Source organism: Cavia porcellus, unplaced genomic scaffold, assembly GCF_034190915.1.
Source record: "Cavia porcellus strain 051 isolate PalLab524CR breed Dunkin Hartley unplaced genomic scaffold, mCavPor4.1 scaffold_15, whole genome shotgun sequence".
In the NCBI taxonomy this organism is placed as follows: domain Eukaryota; kingdom Metazoa; phylum Chordata; class Mammalia; order Rodentia; family Caviidae; genus Cavia; species Cavia porcellus.
Genome location: NW_026947498.1, coordinates 4,284,997 through 4,308,613, shown reverse-complemented (window position 1 = coordinate 4,308,613; position 23,617 = coordinate 4,284,997). Strand labels below are relative to the sequence as shown.

Sequence of the window (23,617 nt, the reverse complement as noted above, 5' to 3'; positions counted from 1 at the left end):
CCCCAAACTTTAGAAGTGTAGTACCAGAATACCTTCTACTTCTCACTCATTTTCTCCAATTATCATCTTACTATCATAGTGAATTTGTCACAACTAAGAAACCACACTGGAACGGCAGTGATCAGTAAGTGCCACCCTTTACTGGTCTTTCACTCATTTTCCCTCTAATAGTCTTTTTGTATTCCAAGCCTCCTCCAGGATACCACATTACACTTAGTTTCATATCATTCTGGTTCATGACAGTTCGCCAGTTTTTTTCATGATACAAAACGTGTTTTCAGGGTACAGGTCAGATGTTTTAGGACTTGTTTTTTCTTATAGAACTGGGTTATATGGAGGACTACCTTAGAACATGTTATCCACATTATTTACTACTGATAACATTCTTGGCCACCTGGCTAAGGTAGTATTTGCTAGCTTTCATATCTCTATGTTGTTCGTTCTCTCCAGAAATCAAGCTTCTAATAAGGACCATTAATGCAGAAACCGAGCTCCCTCTCCTGGAAACAGTACGCAAAGAAATTATGTAGTATTTTCATGCAAGGTAGGTAATGGGGATAGAAAGGAAACAGGAAGAGGGGGTGCAGTCACGAGAGGGGTGAGCCCGGGTCTCGGCAGAAGAGTGGAGGGGGACTGGTACAGTGGGTTGGGGACCAGGTATGGGGACTCAAGGATCCAGCCAGGTACCGGGCAGGCGAGGTCGGCGGGAGAGGCTCTGCGGTAGTTTGAACAACTGCTTAAGAAAAAGACTTGCAGGTCGGCTCCTGGGCGCAGACTGCTGCCCGCGAGCCCCACAGATCTTATACCGCCTGTTGGCCGCAAGGGGAGTGGTTGAAAGGTCTGAGCTCTGGGTGTTAGAAAAAAAATTTTTTTTCCCTGAAAAGCTGCGCATGCGCCCTTGGGGAGGAAGTGGCCAGCAGCGGAGGGAGGTCCGAGGGCTCAGCGTTCGTGACGACCCTCATCCTTTCCTCAATTTCATCTTTTTCGTCCCTTTGGATTACCCGAAGAGCTGTCTGGTTTCCACACGCGCGCCCGCCTGCCCACTAGTGCCGTCATTTTGGAGGGCGCGGCCTGTGCGGACGAAAACGCGAAGGACTTCCGGGTCGCGGCCTTTCATTGCCTGGGTAACGGAGGCGGGGTTTTGCCCCGGTTTTTCTTAGTATGACCTATTTGTGTGAAAAGAAGTGCTTTCCTTAGCCGACCCGCGTGAGACCTGTGTACTGCTGTTGCCTCTCATCGGTATTTCCTGGCGCCCTAGGTGGCAAAGGGACCCGAGGGCCCTGGGGTCTGACGTCTTCCAGCTCGGCCTTGAGGAGGGAGTTGTCAGTGAGAGCTCTGGGGACGCAAACCGTGCCTTTGGCCGGCACCGGGACACTACGGGGACCTCGTGGCCCTGGTGAGAACCGAGCCCGGGACATACGGAGGGGGAGACTGCGCTCGACGTTTGGACCTGATTCCCAACTTCCGGTGCAGCTACCAAGGAATTTGCAGCCTCTGAGTGTTAAGGCACCAGCGGTTACTTAGCGCTGGTCATTTGTTTCTCGCTCCTATTTATATTTAGAGGTAGCTTTTAAAATCAGTTACATCGCTATGTAAATATGTATATAAGTAATGGATTATGTTACGCATATTCTCATACACTAATGTATGTGAGAATAGCATACAAAAGTAGTAAAAGTCTAGCACGTTTTTGAATTACCATCCCCAAATAGTCTTGATATTTAAATATGCATGATGTGCTCAAAAACAAACCCAAAAGGGATTACGTGCTTTGTAATATTCTGAAACTTTGTACTCTGTATGCTTTGCATATGTTTATAAACCAGCACGAGCGGTACTTTCTTTGTAATAGTTGCATTAGTTTCTATCATTTTATAAGAAGCTTCACTCTGTTGCCTGTACCATACTGTTCTGTTTAATGGATTTCATTTATCTGCTTTTAAGGAAGTAGCATATAGAATCTCTAATACCCATTTTAGATTTTATCTCTGCTTGTATGCTCTGCTTGTATGAGTCCCCCCCCCCCAACACCTAGTTAATTATATTCATTTGAAGATCCTGGTCTGTAAGAACAGGCTGTTGTTTAAGACTGAAAGAGGATTTTTTTCCCAGTCTCTAAAATGTCTTAGTGAATGGTGGCTCCTTAGTGAATGGTGGTTTGATTTTAAATGTAGTTAATTTAAATTTATGCTTTAGTAAATGTTGATTAGGATTGAAATGTGAAAATCCCTACAGTACATGTTAAGAAATAATTTATGAGAATTGCTATGATTAATCATTCAGTAGGGCCCAAAGATAAAATTGTTTTAGAGGAACCTGTGGAACCGCCATCACTGCGGGATCCAGATTTGGTTCTTGGTATCAATCTTATCTCTACAAAAACACTTTAAATATACAAGTTCCCTCAACTGCAAAACAGAGAAAAGAAGAAAAGTGAACCAAACATCTTGCTGAGAAAGTTTCCCGAAATACACATTTCTATAATAAAGGGTGCAAAGAACAGTGATTATTGTATAGCTGGAAAGTAAGACTAAGAAGTGCTTTTTATTTTAGAATAGGCATCTACTTGTAGAATGCAGAAGGGAAGAGGAAGAACAAGCCGGATCAGAAGGCGAAAACTCATCCGAAGTTCTGAATCAAGAGGAGGTAGTTTTGTTTTGGTGGTGGTGATGAAAGAAACTGGTTGATTGCTGTCTGTTTACACATGTAGGTTTTTCTGAAAGTAAAGTATCATAGAGGATATTTGTTAATGAACATTCTTGAATGGTGCCCTTATATTCTTTTAAACTGTGGTGAGAGTAGTATGATTCTATTTAACTCTGCTTCAGCCTCTTATCTAGAGATGGTGACCCCACATTTTTGGCTCTGGTGTCTTCTAGTTTACTGTAGGATATCCATGTGTGGGTGTAAATTCATCACTTCTAACTCAGTGTAACGAAGGCTAAATGAGGTATAGCATATGAAAGTGCTTGGCCAACTGTAAAGTGCTATGTAAATAGGATCGTACTACTCTCACCACATGCCATAGTTTTCCACCGCTGGGCTCGGGTGCCCTAGAGGGTGTTTCATGTGCACGTGAGAATAATGTGTGTTCTGCTGCTGTTCCGCGATGTTCGTTAGTCCCACCTGGTTCATTGTGTTGCCATCTTTTTCCTTGGTGATGTTGTACTCAGTTGTTCTGCTCAACTACTGAAACAGGTCTTCAAATTTCTAGTTACTACTGTAGAACTGTCCTTTTCTCCTTGGACTTCTGTTAGCTTTTGCTTCATGTATTTTAGGGCTGTGTTGTTAGATTCATGTACGTCTGTAATTATTACATCTTTCTGATGGATTAACACTTTTATCATAAAACGCTCCTCTAACTCTAGTAGCACCTTTGTTTTAATGTCTTTTTTTGATGGTACTAGAGCAGTCTCTCCAGCTTTTGTGCTGCAGTGGTACGTGTAATCCATCTTTTTCATGCTTTTACTTTTGGTATATCTTTGAATCTTGTACAGAGGATTTCCTTGGGTCTTGTTTTTATCTTTAACAAACTAGTTTTTGCCTGGATTTCTTAATTCATTGACATTCAGTGATATTGTTGATACTTGGATTTACACGTGCCATTTTATGTTTTGCTTTTTATGTGTCTTGGGTATCTTTCTCTTCGCTCTTCCATCTTTCCTTTACTGTGTTCTTTTGTGTTAAATCATTATTTTCTAATATAAACATAGTTCAAGGGCTTACCGTCTATGCCTTAGCCTGCTCAGTTTGTTTTTGTCTAGGTCTTAGGCATCTTGGGCCACCATGGCAAAGTGCCATAGACTGGTCGGCTTAAACAATATAAATTTACTTCTCACTGGAATGGATGCTGGAAAATTTAAGATCTGGGAGCAGGCTGGCTGACTTGGCTGACTTGGTGCTCTTTGTGGTTGTAGCCAGGTGCATTTTGAGTGTGCCCTCATGTGGTAGGTATCTGTACCTCTTCTTCGTTTCTTTTTCTTTTTTATGGGGACCTAGGTTTTGTGAGGATTTAAGACATTCTGTGAGGATAGTCTCTGTGGCTGTAAATATGCACTCTCCCACCCCCTCTCTCCTGTAAGTCCCCCTACCTAGTCCTATAAGGAAGGCTGCACTGTCACGACCTTATCTAACTGTCCTTATCTCTCTAGGGGTCCCCTCTCCAAACATTGTGAAAGTGGGGGTTAGGTTGCAACATAGGAATTTCAGGAAGGCACAAACTTTCAGTCTGACAGTCTTACTTATTTTAGTTGTTCTTAGTAATATTTTGTACTTTTTGATACACAAGCCTTGTATGTTATCTTTTAAGAATTTCATAGTTTTGATACTACTAAAATAATATTTTAAAAATTTAAATTTGTGCCTGTTTATTGCCGGTATATAGAATTAAATGTTTGATTGTGATTTTATAAACTGCATTGCTGAACTCACTAGCTTTGTTGTAAATACTCCATCTTTTACTTATGTGATGGTGTCTTCTGAGAACAAAAGTTTTACTTGTTTTTTCATTTGATTTCTTTGATTTAGCTTTCTAGATACATTTTACTGGCTGACCTCTCAGTACAATATTGAAATGGGATAGGGGGAACAACCAGACATTCTTATTTTTTGTTGGTCTTAGGAAGAAAGCTCTAGTTTTTTTTATCATTATATGTGTCAGATATTTGTATTTTAAAGGTATTTTTCACCAGATTGAGAAAATTTTCTTCTTACTAGTTTACTGAGAACTTTTATCAGAATAGATGTTGGATTTTTATCAAATGCTTTTCTTTATTGATCAAGATGATCATGTGGTTAATGGTTTAGCTGTCTTAGATTACACTATTTGTAGTTTTTTCATATGATTTATTCCCCTTTGTGTTAGTCAGATTTTTATCACAGTGACAAAATATGTGAGAAAAGCAACTTAAAGAAGTGACATTTACAAGCTCAAGGCCCTAAGTTTGATTTCTAGTAAAAAGAAAAAGAAAAAGACCAAAAGTAACCTTTATTTGGGCCCATGGTTTCAGTCCATAGTTGCTTGGTCCCATTGTTTTTGTGCCTGTGGTGAGGCAGAACATCTTTGTGAAAGGGTGTGGAATAACCTACTTGGTCATGGCTACCGAAAGACAGTGTGGGCTAGAGAAGAAGGTGCTGGGGACAAGATGACCTTCCAGGGCACACCATCAATGACCTATTATTTCCTTCAACTAGGCTTTACCTCCTAAAGTTTCTACCATCACCCAGCAATGTCATCAAGTTATGAGTCTAACAGTGGATTATTCCACTGTTGAGATCCAGGTCTGTATGCTCCAGAGGCCTCCAGAAGTATTACCTCTGAGCCCAGCTGAACTGATGGGGCCAACCCCGACACATGAGATTCTGGGGGATAGTTCAAGTCTAACCATAATGCCTTACATGATCTGCTTGATATACTTCATCAAAGATGTTCTTTTAATATGAAAACCTGGTTATACAGTGATTTTAATCACCCCATGTTCTTTCCTTTCCTAATTAGTAAATGAGAGCCATAAGCCTGAATTTATAAAGCTAAAGAAGTGGCTGAAAGACAGAAATTTTGAAGACACAAATTTAATGCCTGCTCGATTTCCAGGTAAGAGTGTTGCAGTGGACTTTCCTGATCCCTCTCTGGTGAGGGCCACGTGGAACCCTGGGGTGATTCTCACAGTGCGATGGGTTTTCTCTGCCTTCCTGCCTTGGAGCTGTACTATTTATTTATACTTCACATTGGTGTAAAAGTGAATGAAAGTGACTTGCAGAGAGAAATGACAAAACTATGAAATGAAGTTTAAAAATTGGAAAAGGTAAATGAGCATAGAAGCGTAAATGGGAGCCGTAAATATGTGTAACACCTGAATGCCACAGTTATAAAATCTGACACACTTGGCAGAGGCAAGCTGCAGACTGGATTCATCTTTCCAGCAGCTTGCACAGTGGATAGATTGAGGACCTTGATCCGAATGTAAGCTAGACTGCGTTGTTTACTGAGCAGAAATCGAAAGACATGTGTATGCTTTGGTGAGTGGTGTGTTCAGCAACATCGCTGTGATGGTTTTGTGGTTCAGACTTGCAGGTTAATGGGATTTTCCTAGTCCCTGTAGGTAAGAATAGTTTCCTAAAGCAGAGGGAGGTTCCAGAACCATCTGAGGTATGTGTTCTCCCTTGATGGTGTGGCTGCCGGAGAGTTTGCTGGGGAGGCCTCAGCTCGTTTGTCCTTGGCTGGTTTGTAGCTGTGGTTGGAGGAGAAGTCCTGTGTGGGGCCAGTTAGTCGCAGAGCTGCAGGCTTCCACAGTCACCTGAGCTGAGACAGATAAACATTCTCTTCTGTAAATGGAATCCTTTATTATGAGGTTAGATTGACATTTTCTTCTGGAACATTCTCTCCCAGAAGCTAGACATCTTGCTGTGTGTGTGCCTGCAAAGCCACCTTGCTCTACTCCTGCGTGGGCTAGAGATGACCGCAGAGTGGGACAAGATGCTCTTTGAAAGGACTTGGGGCCCCAGTGGCACAGGATAGTTGTGTGATTAGGACCCTGAAGTTCTACATCCAGGGGAGACTGCAGATAGTTCAGCTCACACAGAAATTAGGGTACATTGCACTGGCCATTAAAATGATCACTCAGGTACCGTTAGGTAACTGAACTTAAAGCAAATTAACTTTCTTTGACATCTTCAAGATAAATGTTTTCCTATGTGCGGCCTTAGGTGAGTGTGGTGATGAGGAGGTGTGTGAACTTGTTCCCCAGGAGTACGTCGCAGAGCAACTGGGGTGAGGGGGTGTAAGATGCTTTTTTTGAGCCATGAGCCTAATGAACAACAGAGAATGGCTCCCAGAAACATGCTGTGGTGAGGTTCAGGGAAGCAAAGGGAAGACAGGACTTTTAAAGGAGAAATGAGAGCTGGGTGTGGTGATGCATGCCTGTAATCCCAGCACTTGGGAGGCTGAGGCAGGAAGATCACTGTGAGTTCAAGACCAGTATAGGCTACAAAGTGAGCTCAAGGCCAGTTTGAACTGCATAGCAAGACCCTGTCATAAAAAAAAAAAAAAAAAAAGAATAGGGGCTGGGGATTTAACTCAGTAGCATAAGCACCTGCTTTGCAAGCGTGCAGTCGTGAGTTCGATCCCTGGTACCAATGAAAAAAAAAAAAGGGTTTGGTAAGTTGTTTTGAAACAGCTGTCGCTGGTTACAAGAACCAATAATAAGGCTGCTGTTCGTCCCAGATTGAACAGGTAATTGCTGAGCAAGCTTCCTCATGGAACTATTTTTGGTGCAAAGGTATGACTTTGGCCGACTATTTTGTGACAATTTGAAGAAATCAAGTGTGAAAACCCTCCCTTGGCCTTCCCTGGCTCCTTTTTGTCTAGGTTTCACACAGGTGACTGCATTTTGGTTCTGAAAATGTTCACAGAGCTGTTTTTATTAGGGCTTCTCCTTGTGTATGATCGTGAACATGATTGTCTTCTACAAACAGAATGTTTAACTCTGTTTCTTTGCGACAGAGGATGGTCAATGAAAAGCACTATCTCAGATTACTGTACTCTGTGGAGTTCTTTGCCAGTTGATCAAGAGAAAATAATGTCAGGAGTCTTGCTTTAAGATCTTTAGGTCTCAACCTTACCTTGAGCTTCAAGGATTATAAACCCACAGGTGGTTCATTCTTAGGGTATTTGCCAGTAGAGCTTTCTGATCCTGTCCTGCCTGAAAGACAGGAATGGAATGAAAGCGACTTGCAGAGAGAAATGACAAAACTATGAAATGTTTAAAAATTGGAAAAGGTAAGTGAGCATAGAAGCATAAGTGGTAAATGAGCATAGAAGCATATCTAGACACTAGCTTTACCTTTAGATGACTTTGAACTTCATTCGAGGTTCTTACTCTAATGGGATCTCTCAGACCTTGAAGTTGTAGTTGGATTTATCCCTTTCTTGTCTTTGCTTCCATAGGTACAGGCAGAGGGCTGATGAGCAAGACATCCCTGCGGGTGAGAACTGCTCTTTTATCTTGAAACCCAATATATTTTTTGCTGATTTATTTTTGGAGTTTAAATGAAGTGAATTAAAAGTATTTCAGATGTGATGATGTTTCTCTTACTTGCCTAACGGATGTGTATGAATACAATTCTGTCTATGGGATTGAGTTTGCTGTATAGAACTTTATATTTCTGTCATTTAAATGAGTGTGGAAAGAGTCACCCTGAGCTGGTGGGCCATGGCCATGGCCATCAGAGGCCCAGACCTTTTCCCACCCTGTCGCTCCTGGAGTCTCCCCAGGGTTCTTGATTCCTGGGCAGCAGAAGGCAGCAAGCTGGAGGGGAAGGGCAGGCTTTCTCCTTTTGAGGACCTTCCACCCCCATCTGATAGGTCAGTGAGAGGTGGGGCTCATGGTTCACTGAGTCCAATGGAGGGGAAGGTGTGGTCTCCTTTCCCTGGCCATGTGTCACCAAGTGAGACTGCCACAGGAGGAGGAGGAGAGAAGGTGCTGTGGGGAGAATCTTGCATCTGTTTTTCAGCACCTTAATTCATGTCTGTACTTATGTCACACTGCTGTCTGATGTCTATTACTTTACTTGCTAAAACTGCAAACCGTACTTTTGCAAGTGGTAGAATTAGATTCCCGCTGTGCTAGGTGTGCAGCCCACTCTTAAGCTGGTGGGTACTGATCACGTGGAGAAGCGGCTGCTGTGCTGTCCTTCAGAGCTGACTGGATAGCATTTTTGTTTTTGTTTTGCTTTTTAGAGTCAGGGTGTCTATGTTGTCTAGACTAGTGTGGCCAAACTCCTGGTTTCAAGTGATCCTCCTGCCCCAGGCTCCCGAAGCTGGGACCCCAGGAGTAAGCCACTGTGCCTGCCTTCCTCAGGTGAAGTTTTTCTGAGTGGCATCTTCTTGGTCCTCTCGATAGCACGATGAGGGGATAGTGTGACGTGAGTGGTCAGGGTATTCCCACATTCCCTTTTGGTGCAGGGTTGACTGGGAGAGTTTCCTTCCCGTTGGGGTTGTAAAACCTGGTGGCAGAGCAGCAGCTTTGCCTGGGTCTGCCGGGTGGGCTCGCTAGTGGCAGTAATTGGGTTATGGGGGCTTCAATATTGGGTTATGGGGGATTCAGTAAATGGTCACTCTGTAGATGATGTGGGGTCAGGAACTTTATAAAACTCATGCACACAGTTTCTTCCCAAAGTGTGGCTGTCTTCAACTTTCTTTCTTTTTGGCAAGGAGGGGCAGATGATTATTTCATTACCTGGGAGTTGCCTGCTCACCACGGACACGGTGATTCGAAGCTCTTTAGGGGCGTACATCATTAAGTAAGTAACACCAGCACGGTTATCTGGTGCCAGTGGTTCTCCTTGAGGCCTCTGTCACTGACAAACATCTGTGCTAAGGGACAGTTCATGAACATCAAGCCCCTTGCCTAGCTAAGAAGTACCTAAACTGAATGCAAAGGTTTTCTATTTTCAGTTCCAGGAAGTTAGTTCATTGTTAACTGCATTTTAAAGATCTTTAATAGGCTTCCTAGAATGGGGATGTGAATCCTCATCCATCACGTACTAGAAAACAAAGATAAAATAGAATAGTACATGTAAGTCACCACCTAGTGCCCTGATTCCCAGTGGCCTGTTCTTTTCCACCATAGCACGCCTTGACAGTTGTTCATTAACTATTTTAACTTTGCCCTTATTTTAGTTACACAAATTGTTTTGACATTATGGAAGAATTAGGAAGAGAAGAGAGTGGGTCCTGTAGGAGTTGTTTCCTGGCTGTTAGTGGTGGGGCTTTGTCATGGGCACCTATGAGGACAGAGTGAGTGAGAGTCTCAGCAGAGGGGATTTCTCTAGATGACAGCGGCTGTTCCTTACCATTCAGCTGTAAGCTGTAGACTTCTTCTTACCCAGCATGTTTTTGAATACGGGTAACACAGGTTAGACCTGATTATCGACAAGGCCGTTACTGGGCTTAACACTTTCAGAAGTTCTGAGTAGTCTCTCAAGTGTCGAGTAGAGTATATGGCAGTATAGGAATATAGACTTTGGAAGAGTAATGAAAACTTTTTCTTAATACATGCATGTCACATGAGGCCCTTTTTGGATAAGTATGCAAAACAAAAATACTTTTATGCATAATCCGTAATAGAGCATATACCTGCAGGAATAAAATTTTTAGGACTGCAACAAGTTTATAATGAGCACATTCAGTTTGCAGTCCAAGTGGGTGTCATTACAACTTGATAATGACAGAAGGATATAACTGTCTGTTGTCCAATATGGTGCACATTGGCCACAAATGGGTACTGCGTGTTGGAAATACGTCTTATCCTACTTAATAATTAAATTTTAAATATTTTTCAGCTTTAAATTTCAATCCATAGTTATATGTGTCCGGTCAATACTGTATTGAAGTGTACAGGCTAAGCCCTCCCCACTATATTTTATATCCTCATTTAGGTGAAAGAAATGTGTTTATTGGAAAAGCTCTCAAACTGGAGAAATAGGTTGGAAGTTTTTGCAAATAGGATTTTCTTGTGAACGAATCAGTCAGTTGGGTTAGAGTCTCTACTTTTCTGATGTAAATGTCTTGTTCAGAGATCCTATATGAGTTGTATTCTGGAGAGGAAAATTGTTAAGCTGTCTTGGGTGCATGAATTCAATTTAGATTACTAAAATTACTAAGTTTGAGCACAGTTCACTGGCACCAAGCAGACCGCTTGCTTTTTCCATATTTTGAATAAAAGTCATTTCTGTAACCAGTTTTTCATTTTACAAGGTGGAAGCCTCCTCCGTCCCCACTGTTGGCTTTGTGCACCTTTTTGGTTTCAGAAAAGCATGCTGGCGATCAGTCTGTCTGGAAGCCTTACCTGGATATTTTACCCAAGTCTTACACCTGCCCTGTTTGTTTGGAGCCAGAAGTGGTGAATCTTCTTCCTGAACCTTTAAAAGCAAAGGCTGAAGAGCAGAGAATGTCTGTGCAGCAGTTTTTTGCTTCCTCCAGAGACTTTTTTTCTTCCCTGCAGCCTCTGTTTGAAGAGGCCACGGACAGCGTGTTCAGCTACAGTGCCCTCCTGTGGGCCTGGTGCACTGTCAATACCAGAGCCGTGTACCTTAGGACCCGCAGGCGGGACTGCCTTTCCTTAGAGCCTGACACCTGTGCGCTGGCTCCTTATCTGGATCTGCTGAATCACAGCCCAAATGTCCAGGTGAGAAGCTGAAATGGTGATGTATGTTTTCTTTAGAGAGGCAGAATCCAGCATGTAGAGTCTGGGACTTTCAGTGCTCACTGAAAGAATTGAGAGAGACACTTTTGGCTCCAAGTAAATTTGTTACATCAGCCTACCCCGATCTTTGCTCCATAGGCCGTTGTCTGTCCTGGCATGCTTTTCCTTTGCCCTGCTTCTCCACTCTGCTGTTCCCCTGAAGATCTTTTACCATCCACCAATGCACAGAGTCTTTTTCTTACCTTCTGCCAGCCCGTGGCAGAAGTCTAGCTTCCATGCCTTCCTGTCCTTTCATCCTTGCTAACTTAGCTAGGAGAGGCTGTATCTTTGCTCCAGTCACTGATTGACTTCTCCCTTCCCCTACTAAGACTGAAATCTTTGAGGCGGGGGGGCTTTGTCTTGGTCCTCTTTGCATCCCCAGTGCTCAGAGCGGGACCTGGGCCAGAGTAGGTGTTCAGCAAATGTTCACTGTGTGGATGAATGTCCATGGGGAACAGATTCTGGGAAATCATGAAAGAATCTTGCTGGGTAAAGGCTTGACTGGAGGGAGAGAAGTGTCCATCTAGAAGCTCATCTGAGGCTGCATTCAGTGCAGCTCTGGAAGTTCCTGGAGGGGAGGGTGGTGGCAGGGTGGAGATAGCAGTGTATGTGTAGAAAGCTGGGGTCCTCATGGGAGGAAAAGGAACTGCACAAGCACTGCACTGCACTTACTTAAACACATTCAGCAGGCTGACGTCACCTGACACCCTCCACCTAGCCTCCTGCCTGCATGGTAGCCTAAGGGCTTGGTGTTGTCTGAAGCAGCTTGTTCACCTGGATCACTTCAGGGCCTTTTTGTTCTTGGACCCTGCATGTGTGACTGATCTCCAGCTTCAGCTGCTCCCCACAATCTGGAGCCCATTGGGGGCACACTGTGGGCCACATGGTGGGGAACGAACCTTTGCCATTCCCTTGGTGTGACATGCCATCACAAGAGTGCTGATAACTGTCCTGTTGAGCCCCCATGCCAGTGAGAGGAGAGCTCAGAGAAGAGTCCTGGCCTGTCCACTTTTTGCTTTTGTAGGAACTCAACAGTTGTTAGCCCAGTAACCTGAGGGGAGATGAATATGTGTGGCTGATGTTTAAGAAAAATAACAATTTCTCATTGTAGGTAAAAGCAGCATTTAATGAGGAGACTGGCTGTTATGAAATTAGAACGGCTTCGGATTATAGAAAACATAAAGAAGTGTTCATCTGCTATGGACCTCACGATAACCACAGGCTGCTCCTGGAATATGGCTTTGTTTCCCTCTGCAATCCTCATGCTTGTGTTTATGTCTCAAGAGGTTGGAACCAGCTTTGTTATGGTTAAGATAATATTTTTCCCATTCAGAGATATGGTTGAGTGTGTTTTTAGATACCAAAACCTTCAGACATTCTTGTTTGTCATTTATTTCATGCTGCACAAAGCTGACTTAACTTATGGATTCTGATTTCAGGGTTGAAGTCGAAACAGCAAAGCTGTGATTGATGATAGGGCTGAGGAGAGAACTGTGGTGTTTTAGGGCAGTGGGTCAGAAGGCGAGTGAGAGGAGAACTGCTACGGAAAGGCGTGTGTTCCTGGGGGGAAGGAATAGAAACGTTAGCGCTGAGGCTCCAGTCATTGAGGACCGGGCGTGACACCGGCGCCATGAATGGCAAATATGTACTCATCACCCACTCTGTGTAGGCCAGGGCTGGACACAGGGACAAGTCTGTTATTTCGTCCTTGTTATTGGAGTTTAATGCTATGACCAGATGTTGATTTCATTTGTTTCTTTGTGATCTAACATGCTGCTTTCATTTATATTTCTATTTTAAAATAGTCATTTAGGGGAACAAAAGTCCAAATTTAGTATTAAAAACAGTGCATATTGGAATGGATTGAAGGACATAAAAAAAAAAAAAAAAAAAAAACCAAATAGCGCATAGAAGGCTGAGTCCCCACTTTGGAGGAGAAGCAGTTTTTAGGCCACAAAGAAAGGACTGAGGGTGTGGCTCAGTGGTGGAACACTTGCCTCACTTGTTCAAAAACAAGTCTTGATTCCTAGCACCACAAACAAAGCAAACAAAACAAAATTTTAAAAAAAACTGAAAAAAAGCCTTTCACTACCCTATTCCTCTCTTACTAGCTTTGTCAGTTTTTGCCTATATATTTTAAGTAGTTTTTGGTTGGAATAATTAATGTCCAGACTATGTTGAATTCTGGCCTTTAAAACTCAGTTTTATAAGACTTTTTCCTTGGGTTTTATAGAGCCTGTACTATAGTTGGTGGTTATTTTCCAGAAGTGAGCATAATATCTTAATTCCCTGATTTTGCTGCTTGAGTTACTCTGTAGAAGCTGAGCTTGTGGAAGTTTTGTCTTCCGGCCTTGGAAGTCTTACAGCTTGTCCAGGGCTAACAATCTCACTGAATTGGGCCAGCAGAGCTTTCTTAGAGTTAGAGTTAGAAACACCATTTAAACATGCACACTGTGACTCCATTGCTGATGGGAAGGAAAGTTGAGAAGGGGAATCGTACTTTTCTCTTAATTCCACCCTAAATCTCTGATTTTTCTTCTTTTTAATGTAGAAATACTTGTTAAGTATCTTCCATCAACAGATAAACAGATGAACAAAAAGATTTCTATTTTAAAGGATCATGGCTTTCTAGAGTAAGTGTTGTATTTTCCCTGTTGGAATTGCTCCTTCAGGCAGTTCTTGACTTTCTGTAGGCGGTAGGCCCTTCCTGACTTGTATCAGCTGAGAGGTGGGTGTTTATCGGCCACTTGGCTGTCTGCAGTGCAGCTGTGCCCAGTTTTGTATCAAGGCGTATAAGATGCTTTAAAGACACTTACTTGGAGGATATAACATACAAGCGTGAGATTACTGTAGCAAAGAGAGCCCTGTGCTGATTGGTGTCTACTATATGGTCAGGTGGAGTGGCCCTGGACTGGTGCAGGCCAGCCTGGTCCTCGGGAGAACCGTTACCTTGCGTCACCTTTCATCATGGTGCAGCAAAAGGGGCATGTGCCTGGCTAGGCAGTTCCACACCAAATGGGTGGTTTTCTAGATAATACCAAATTTTAAATAATCTAGCAACAGTGAGAGAGCAGTCTGGCACTGGTGCTTTGTTATTGTTTAATGGTCCAAGATATCTAAAGTCTCCCTCATTCATCTCAGCGTGAACTGCAAATTGTGCCCTCTTGCTGAGGCTCCTCAACCAAGTTCTGCCTCTCACTAAAAGTGATTGGAAAGTAGCTTTTTACTTTAAAAGACAATAGGAATGTTTTCTGTTCCTTATGATTTATTAATACTTGCACTTATTTATGTTTTGACCTAGGTTGCAAGTAACAATGTTTTGTGGCCCCATTTAAAAAGAAATGTTTGACTGTATGTTTTTCATGGTGTTAGGACATAACAAAATAACAGATTATTGCCATTTGTTTTTCTACTTTAGAAATTTGACATTTGGATGGGATGGACCCTCTTGGAGATTACTCACAGCTCTGAAGTTGTTATGTCTGGAAGCTGAAAAATTGTAAGTTCCGCATGAGTTGGTCTTAAGCTATTGCTATGGTCTGGATATAACTTGGGGCATTTTTAACTTGGATTCAGATACTCATCCTGGGAGGAAAAAGGCTTGTTGCCCTATGTTAGTGTTCCTTCTTTATATAATTCACTCTTTAGGGTGGGTTTTCCTTCTGCATTTTAACCACTTATGGACTTGAGGTTTTAGAGTCACAGTCAGGGTACCAGGCTCTGAGGATCTTTCAGTCTCTCTTCAGATGTTCCCCTTGGTGACCTGATGTTTCTTATTCAGAGGAAACACTGCCAGCCCCATGAGTGCAGGTGCTATTCAGGGGCAGGTCTCTGAATCGGCTGCCTTTTCCTGGCAAGCAGAGCTGCTGACTGTGCTTCTCCTGTGCTGCTCTGGGGCAGAACCAGGGCCCCTACTGAAGGAGAGGCCTGGTGTTTTCCTGGGGGAGGCCAGTGTGAGGAGCGCCTGAGGAGGCCAGTGTGAGGAGCACCTGGGGAGGACAGGTATCATAGGCTCCTCCATGTCCCCCTGAGGCCATCAGCCCCCTACATCCCAATCCACGACAATCAGTCAGCACATAGCCTGGGGCTGGTCAACTCCCTCTTGTGCTGTCCAGTGTGGAGGGAGCACGTCCTGAAGATGGTAAATCCGATGGTTAATATCGATGTCCACTTGATTGAATTGGAAAAGAGCTAGGAAATTAATAAAGTACACTTTCGCATGTGTCTGTGTGGGTATTTTTAGGGGCTTTCTGCATATCAGATAGCAAATAAAGTGAGCAATACCCATTCTGGACATGGGCAGGAGTATCCTACGAGCTGGGGTGTAGACTGAAGAGAAGTGGAAGGAGGGAGCCCCATCTCTGCTTTTTGGTTACTTTGGCTCCTTGGTGACTTTGCGAAAAGCAGCTTTCTTTCACAATGCCTTTCCACCATTGTGTTTCTGCCTTGCTACAGACTCAAAAGCAATGGAGGCAGTGGACCGGTGACTAGAATCTGAGTCCATATGCCAAAATAAAGCTTTCTTCTTTAAGCTGTTTATGTCAGTTGTTGTGTCATGGTGAGAGGAAGCCGGCTGTCACAGGAAATTAGGACCAAGAAGGACAATCATTACTATGAATATACCACATCATATAGATGAGAAGCTTTGCATCTGGTTTGAGGAGTTTGCAAAGGTTTAAAGGTGTAGATTGCAGAAGCTCTATGATGTAAGTAGAACTTCATTCTAGTGGGAGCTCAGAAACCCAGAATGTTGGTAGAAATGGGCACAGTGAAGGCTATGCTCTTGAGGTTTTAGACGTGAATGAAGACTTTAAAATTGGAGCAGAGGCCATTTGTGTTATATTCTGGCAAAGAACTTGTCGATATTTGCCCTTGTCCTGTTACTTAGTATGTGGCTGAATATAATGGTGACTAGTTTACTTGGTGGAGGAAATTTCAAGGGAGCAAAGCATTTGGGTGGTGGCTGCTTTTAAGTCAGATTTTCAGTGAACAGAGAAAGCAAAAAGCAGAGTGAAAAGATCTTAAAAATTGCAGGTTGCCCAGGAAAGATGCCTATGTGAAGTTGGGACCAAAGGAGGTGTGGTTGCTGAAGTGGGTTCCACCATGAAAAAGAAATTAAGTATTGTGCCAGCTCAGAAAGAAAGATACTTGGGGGGCCTCTCAGGACTTAGCAAGACCCTCTTTCCAAGGGCTGAAGATGTAAAAGAGTAAATCTTTCATTGAAAAAGCCTCTGGGACTCTGCTCAAGCAGGGCTGCCTAGAAAACTGGTTTCCCAGGATTCATTTCACCAAGCTCAGGCAGTTAGAGGCTGCTGCAGGCATGGTCTAAGTGGGCCTGGCTACTGCATTTGATTGTGGCAGACCTTGGCATTGTACCTGTGGTGCTGGTTTTGCAGGCATGCAGAATGCAAGAGTTTTGGGGCCAGACACTTCCACCTAAATGTCAAAGGAAGGCTGGTGTGCGCAAAATTAGAACCCCTGCAGGCAGCATCTGGGGAGGTGATTTATGAAGCTAAGAATATACTTGAAACTGCAATAGAGACTCAAAAGAAGTTAGAGATGCCAGGAATGTGGAATTTCTGTGGAGAAAACTGAAGACCCAAGCCATACTAACTGTGGAGGTGACTCTGCTGCAGTTGACAAGGCTGGAGGAACAGGACTGTCCAAATCCTTTGGAGCTCACATCCATGGATTCTGGATTGAATGTTTGTCCTGCTTGAATATGGTCTTTTTCTTTCTCATTACTCCTTGCTACTTTATTATTACTGCAAAACAGAATGGGAATATTTATCCTGTACCTGTCTTACCATTGTGTGTGTGTATAGTTTGCTTTTACTTTTATAGGTGCTCATGGCTAAGAGTTTGCCTTATATCTCAGATGAGACTTTGGATGTAGGCTTTTGAGCAATTCTGGAGCTATTTAGACTTAGGGCTTTTTAAATTGTACGCATGATGTAGTTACATCATGTTAAGTAGGATTATGGCCTTGTTAATTTGAGATATAATGATTTAAAGAGAGATAATTCAGTGTCAAATTGACAAGAGATAGACTTGTGATGATTGATACTGATGTCAACTTGATTGGATTCACTAATGCCTGGAAAATTAGTAAAGCACGGTTCTAAGTGTATCTATGTGTTTCCAATTATCCAGAAATGATTGGCATGTGGGAAGCAAACTGAGGAGGAGACCTGCCCTGAATGTGGGTGGCACAGTCTGGGGGGCGGGAGGGGGAGCAGATGAAAGGAAAGCAGAAGGAAGAAAGGAGAGGGTCTGGAAGCTCACGCTGCCTTGCTCACACTCACGCTGTCAGTGTCTCTCTCTGTGTCCCAGCTGCTGTGGGATGAGCAACTTTCTTCCACAGCACATGTCTGCCACATTGTCTTTGCCTTGCCACAGGTGTAAAGGCAGTGGAGCCAGCTGATCCCAAATGACTTTTCTGCCTTAATTTATTTCAGATATTTTGTCATTATAAGGCAAAGCTGACTAATGGACTGGATTAAATGAGATAGCACTTGAAAGTAGCCCTTATACAGTGCCTGGAAATGTTTTTGGAGATGAGGCCTTTTCATACTGGAAGGATAGAAATTAGATCAAGTTGGGAATTAAAGAGCACAAGTAGGACATTAATTGAGGCTTCTGCTCAAGCCAAATGGGTGCAGCTCAGCAGACAGAATCTGGCTGCTTCCTCAGTGTTGATGTGGGAGCTGCTTTCCAGGGCATTAAGACAGGAAAAGGATGTCATCAGACAAGCTGATGAAAGCAAAGCATATTCAGGTGTTTTGGAAGTAGGTGGAGATCTTTGAGGAATTTGAGTTCCAGCTCTTTTTACTCATTCTGTAGTCTTGTGTTTCCAGTCACAGCTGCTGGTGGGTATCTTTAGCCATGCAGCTAGAGGAGAAAGACAAGGAGATATTTCTAGGTCATTAACTCTGTATTACAGTTTTGGATAAAACATTTCTTAAGTGATCAACATTTTTTTACATGCAGAACTGAGTAGAATCTGACTTAAAGGTTAAGGCAACAAAGGATAGAATTAGTGTAAGGATAGAGACAGATGCCAAGCATTACCATCTCGTTCTGTTCTCACATTGGACATCTGCAGGCTCATGAGAAGAGTCAGGGTTTAAAAGAAAATGGTTTTCAAGTCCTTGAAAAGTGACCTGGGTCATTATCATTGTAACCCACACATCAGAGGCATTATCTATAGCAAAACTAGTGGAAAACTAGTATTGTCCAGCTGTGTAACTGCCAAGGTCAGTGATTTTTTGTTTGTTTTTTATTTAAAGAGGAAGAAACAAAAAAATACATGGAGATAAAAAAGGGTAGAAATAATACAGAATTACAGAAAAATAAATGGTAAGAAATCACTAGTTGATAAGTTACATATTGTCGTCTTAGAAATAGTTGTTCAGGTTACAAAATTAAAGTATGTAAAATGACATTCAAATAGTGACACTGCCAATAATTCTGCTCAATGATCTAACAAAAACTTAGTAATATGGTTATCAGTCCTACACACTTGTTTTTTATCTTAAAGAGGGTAAGATTAAACATATCAAAACAGAACAAAACAGTTAAAAAAAACAATTTAAAGAAATACAGATTTCAAAGCAAGTCCACTGGAGATCTTCACTGTTTATCTAATTGTCTCTAGTTTCTTCCAAATAGTTGTCCCCATCTTCACGCACATTAAATACATACTGCATATTTTAGAACTAATCAAATCATTACAGGATGATGAAGGCTTTTTAGGTCTTCAAGATCTGACATTGGGGAAGATAATAATAACTACCATCGTGCCTCTCATTCTCTTCATAGTAGCTGTCCTTATCTTTACATATGCTGAAATTGAACTTAAGAGACTAGACTAATATCACTCTGATTAGTGAATAATAGAATTGCTAGATTTTATATCATAATGCTACAAAATTAGCATTGGGTTTCTTAGTGTCTCTTCTTCTTCAGAGTATCTGTTCATTACATCTTATAATATATTATCTGTTCCCGTAAATAGTTTTTAAAAAAATCTTCTCATGTGTGAATTTCTACATGTATATCTATCCTCTCTGTATTATAGGGAAAAACAAATCATAACAAGACAGCAAAACAAATTCCCAGAAAAACATGCAATGAAAAAGACACATAAGACCACAATATTAGGTAATCTACTGTAGTTACTATGCTTTCTTGTTATTTTCAATAGATTTGTCCACATCATCGGGCTTAATATAGTTAAATATAGTATTATCTAGCTATTTTTATAAAAACACAACTTTGAAAACATTGTAGGACTTGAGAGCTGTTAATAATCAATACCAGTATGGATATCTTTTACATCTTGTCATCTTCAGAGTAGCTGCCTCTACTTTTAGGGTTGATACTATCAAGCATACCAAATTCAAATCAGCCAAGGCAAAACCGCGGTCTTATGAATCAGATTCAAATAAGATCAGTCATAGTAAGACAATGTAAGTAATACAGGGTTTCAGTTTAAGTTAATAGGAAATTAAGGATAGTTACAATGGTATAACCTGCTATTTTTGGGTCAGATGTCTGTGCCTCAAGTCTGATATGAGTGGACAGACCAGAACAAATTAAATTCAAACTAAACAGGGCGATAAGACTACTGTGTCTTTTAAATTCTGATACACTATTAACAATGACCTCTGCCTGTTTTTAATAGTGTATCAAAGCTATCTATACTAAAGATTATAGTTTATCGTCTCTGCCTCATGTCTGCTACTCCACTTTACTGCTATAATTTGTCCACCTTACTCCCTCATTCCACTGTCTGCCCATTCACTGAGGCCTCTCAGCCACTGTTGCTGGAATCCTGGTATCCCTTCCTCTCTTTCTCTGGAATGTCCTTCAGCACTCTCTGTAGGGTTGGGTTGGTAGCCACAAACTCCCACAGTTCCTCCTTGTTTTGGAAGCATCTTATTTCTCCATTAATTTTGAGAGAGAGTTTTTATGGGTATATGAGTCTTGGTTGCATATTATTTTCTTTCAGGACTTGGAATATTTCTTCCCATTCCCTTCTTGATTTAAGAGTTTGTGTTGATAAGTCTGTTGTTATTTTGATAATTTTCCCATTGTAGATAATCTGCTTCTTTTCCCTGGCTGCTTTTAATATTCTGTTCTTTTGGTGGATTTCTGGAATCTTGATTATTATATGTCTGGGTATAGATCTGTTTTAGTTGTAGGTAACTGGTGTTCTGTATGCCTCTTTTATCTGGATATCATTTCTTTTTGCTATACATGGGAAATTTTCCTTTAATATATCTGTGAATATTTTTTGTATTTCATTTTTGGTTGTTCCTGCTTCCTCACTCACATGCTTTATTTTTAAGTTATATATCCTTTTGTCATCTTCTAGCCTTTGAATTGTTTCTTCTGGTTCCTTGTTATTTTTAAGAGGTATTTTCTTTCACGATCATATATCATAAATCTCTCTTCAAGTTTCAAAAGGCTAACTTTAGTTTCTGTCAAGGCATTTTGCCAATGTTCAATGGAATTTTTAGTTTCCTGGTAATCTCTTTGGATCTGTTTCATGTATTCTAGTTTATGTTTAAATTCTTCTTCAGAAGTTTCTCTTTCTTTTCTGATTTCCTCTGTTCTTCCATCTGTGTTCTCTTGGGTGGGTCTTTTCATTTCTTTAATTAATGTCTTTATATCTTTCCTCACTTGGATCAGGAGTACAGCTTTAAATTCATCTATGAGGTCATGGAGGTATTTTTTTTTTATTTCAGTTGATGCTGTTTCCAGTATTAGATGGTTACTGTGCTTGTTCTCTTCTGTATTTACTTCTCCTGGGCTTATTTTCTCATGTTGGACAACTGGAGATTTTTTTTTATTTCTATCTCTTGTCATGTTTCTGGTTTTTTTCAGACTGGAGTGTCCTGGGGGTCTCTGGCCCTCTCCGTATTGCTTAAGGCCTTTCAGAAGCATGTTGACTTGAGTTTTTGCTGTCCTCCCCAATTTGCTGTTATCTGGGGTAGGCAAGGATGCAGGGACGGTGCAGGCTAGCCTCCAGCCTCTGTGCCAGTCAATCCGCAAGTTAGGCTGTACTTTGTGGATGTTACAGAGTTGTGACTTTTGTATTTGCTTATTGGATCCCAACCAGAGGCGTGGTTCAGCCCCAGCAGATCCTGCGAGTTTCTCTCTGTGCCAGAAGCAGCTGACTAATGTCACTGTGCACAGGGCTCTGCTCAAATCCCAGCTGTCCTCTACCAGACCTCTCTGTGCCAGGAGCGACTATCTAACGTCACCACGGCACCGGGTCTGCCCAATTCCAAGATATCCTCCACTAGTTCTCTCTATGTTGCTGACGCTGTCATGGCGCTGGACTCTGCCCAACTTTAAGATGTCCTCCACCAGACCTCTGTATGCCAGGGGCGACTGTCTGATGTTACCAAGCTGCGGGTTCTGCCCAACTCCAAGATGACCTCCACCAGACTCTCCGTGTTACTAATGTCACTGTGGTGGCGGGCTCCGCCCAATTCCAAAATGTCCTCCAACCAGCCACAGCAGCCGTGGGACCCAGTCCCTAGTACTCACCAGGACTCAGTGCAGGTTTACCTCTTGGGTCTGCTGCACACTGCGCCGCTTGCCTTCACTGCGTTCCTGACAAGGGCCGAACGGTCAGAAAACTGCATGGTGTTCGGCCTTGGAGCTCCAGAGCTTCTCACAATCTCCTCTAGCACAGCCGAGCGGCCCTGGCTGCTTCGCAGGGTCCCCAGTCTCAATTTCCAGTAGTCGCCAAAAGCCAATACAGCTTTTCCTCTTGGATCCACTGGTCAGTGTGCCGCATTAAAGGTGCAGGATTTGCAGACTCCCATATCAGCCGCCGCAGTCTCAGCACGACCTTAAATCCTCCAGCTGCGCTGTCTTGGTTAATAAGAATCATTATCTATTTGTCTGGCCCTCTCCATGTTGTCATATTCTAGCATCTAATATGATTTCTCTGGAGAGACTCTCCGCCCAATCACCTAGCAAGCTGCCATTTTTTAAAATCTCAAGATTAGTGATTTTTAAGGCAACTGAGGATGAGTGTTACTAGGGTTTTATTTGGGTTTCTCCTCAGTGGCATCAAGGGAGAGATCATTATGAAGGGACTATGATTCTGCTCCAGCAGAATGAACATGGCCTGAAATCGTGTCGTCTGAATTGACTTTGGGGCTCACCGAGGAAGAGGCATGGGATGAGAGTTTTTTCTGGACCTAGTCCTGGCTCAGGCTGCCTGCTGTTGTGGAGAATTGTGCTCTTTCCATAGGGATTTGGGAGTCACATTTCTCCCTGGTCTCAGTGGCACCAGTACTGATAACCCTTGGATAATGTAGGTTTGTATAGTACAGGTTTACTTCTATATGGGCCTCATTTTGGAAATTTGTGGTAATTTAAAAAAAAATCACAGGTAAAACTGAGATATGCCATGAATGTGTAAAATGTGTAATTTACTCTATCATGTACTACCATAAAATATATACAAATCTACTATAAAGAGTTAACATTTTTGAAAACTTATGTACACAAATACAGACATACATGGCAGTGTTTGTAGTCAAGAGAAATGTACTACATCATAACTGCATAAACTTAACTGCAGTACATATGTCATTACTAATAATGTAGCCACCAATAGTTGTCACTTCAGTTAACTCAAATGCTTTTGAATTTCTGCTTACTGTATCCTGTAATGCAAACCATTTCTATGGAAGCAGCCGTCTCTTAGTGATAGATTGCTCATTGCAGTAAAAAGTGATCTTTTGGGTTCTTCTGGATTCTTCATCATGTATAATACACATACCATACTAAGTATGTAGTAGTGGACTGAGTGTATGGTTATTAAGGTTATGGTTATTAATAGTGTGAATGTAATTTATGGTATTGAATTGTGCTTTAAATGGTAAATTTTAGATGCATTTATATTTTACTATAATAAGAAATAACTTAAAATTTCAGCAGACTCTTAGCAGTTGAGTTTTGGGGGAATCCAAATTATATACCGATTTTCAGCTGTGTAAAGTGGATGTTGGCTTGCCCAGCTCCTAAGTTGTTCAAGGGTCCAAGTAGATGTTTTTACTCTCAGCGCATTGTATCTTTTTACCTTACAGACATGGTGACTTCTGTCACTGGTATGTTTGTTTCTTCCCATTGTAAAAACTCAGGCAAAGTTGTGCTCTGCTCAATTGTACAGGATGCCAAGACCTGTGGTTCTCCACTGACTCTTTCCTGGCTGTATTTTCTTTCTTTTCTGTCTTTCATTTTTTCTTTCTCTTGTTCTCCCCGTCATTCATCTTATGTAAAGTTTTATCTGGTGTGAACCCATGGAAGTGTCCTTAATCCTTCTCGGTGTGAAGTTGGCCCCACCT

The 23,617-nt window shown here is 42.0% G+C and overlaps 1 protein-coding gene across 13 annotated transcripts in view; it reads left to right on the top strand.

The window, feature by feature from the left end:
• Window positions 1-896: 896 nt before the first annotated feature.
• Setd4 (SET domain containing 4) overlaps window positions 897-23,617 on the top strand; it is a 53,536-nt gene continuing 30,815 nt past the window's right edge. For 8 of the 13 annotated variants that reach the window (XM_063224456.1, XM_063224459.1, XM_063224453.1 and 5 more), the window contains exons 1-9: window positions 1,133-1,396; window positions 2,554-2,646; window positions 5,498-5,593; window positions 7,946-7,983; window positions 9,212-9,300; window positions 10,757-11,186; window positions 12,355-12,529; window positions 13,795-13,876; window positions 14,662-14,742. In XM_063224456.1, the coding sequence (XP_063080526.1) occupies window positions 2,574-2,646; window positions 5,498-5,593; window positions 7,946-7,983; window positions 9,212-9,300; window positions 10,757-11,186; window positions 12,355-12,529; window positions 13,795-13,876; window positions 14,662-14,742 (1,064 nt within the window). In that variant the 5' untranslated portion in view covers window positions 1,133-1,396; window positions 2,554-2,573. The other 5 variants (XM_013141888.3, XM_063224462.1, XM_063224458.1 and 2 more) reach the window with 5 other exon arrangements.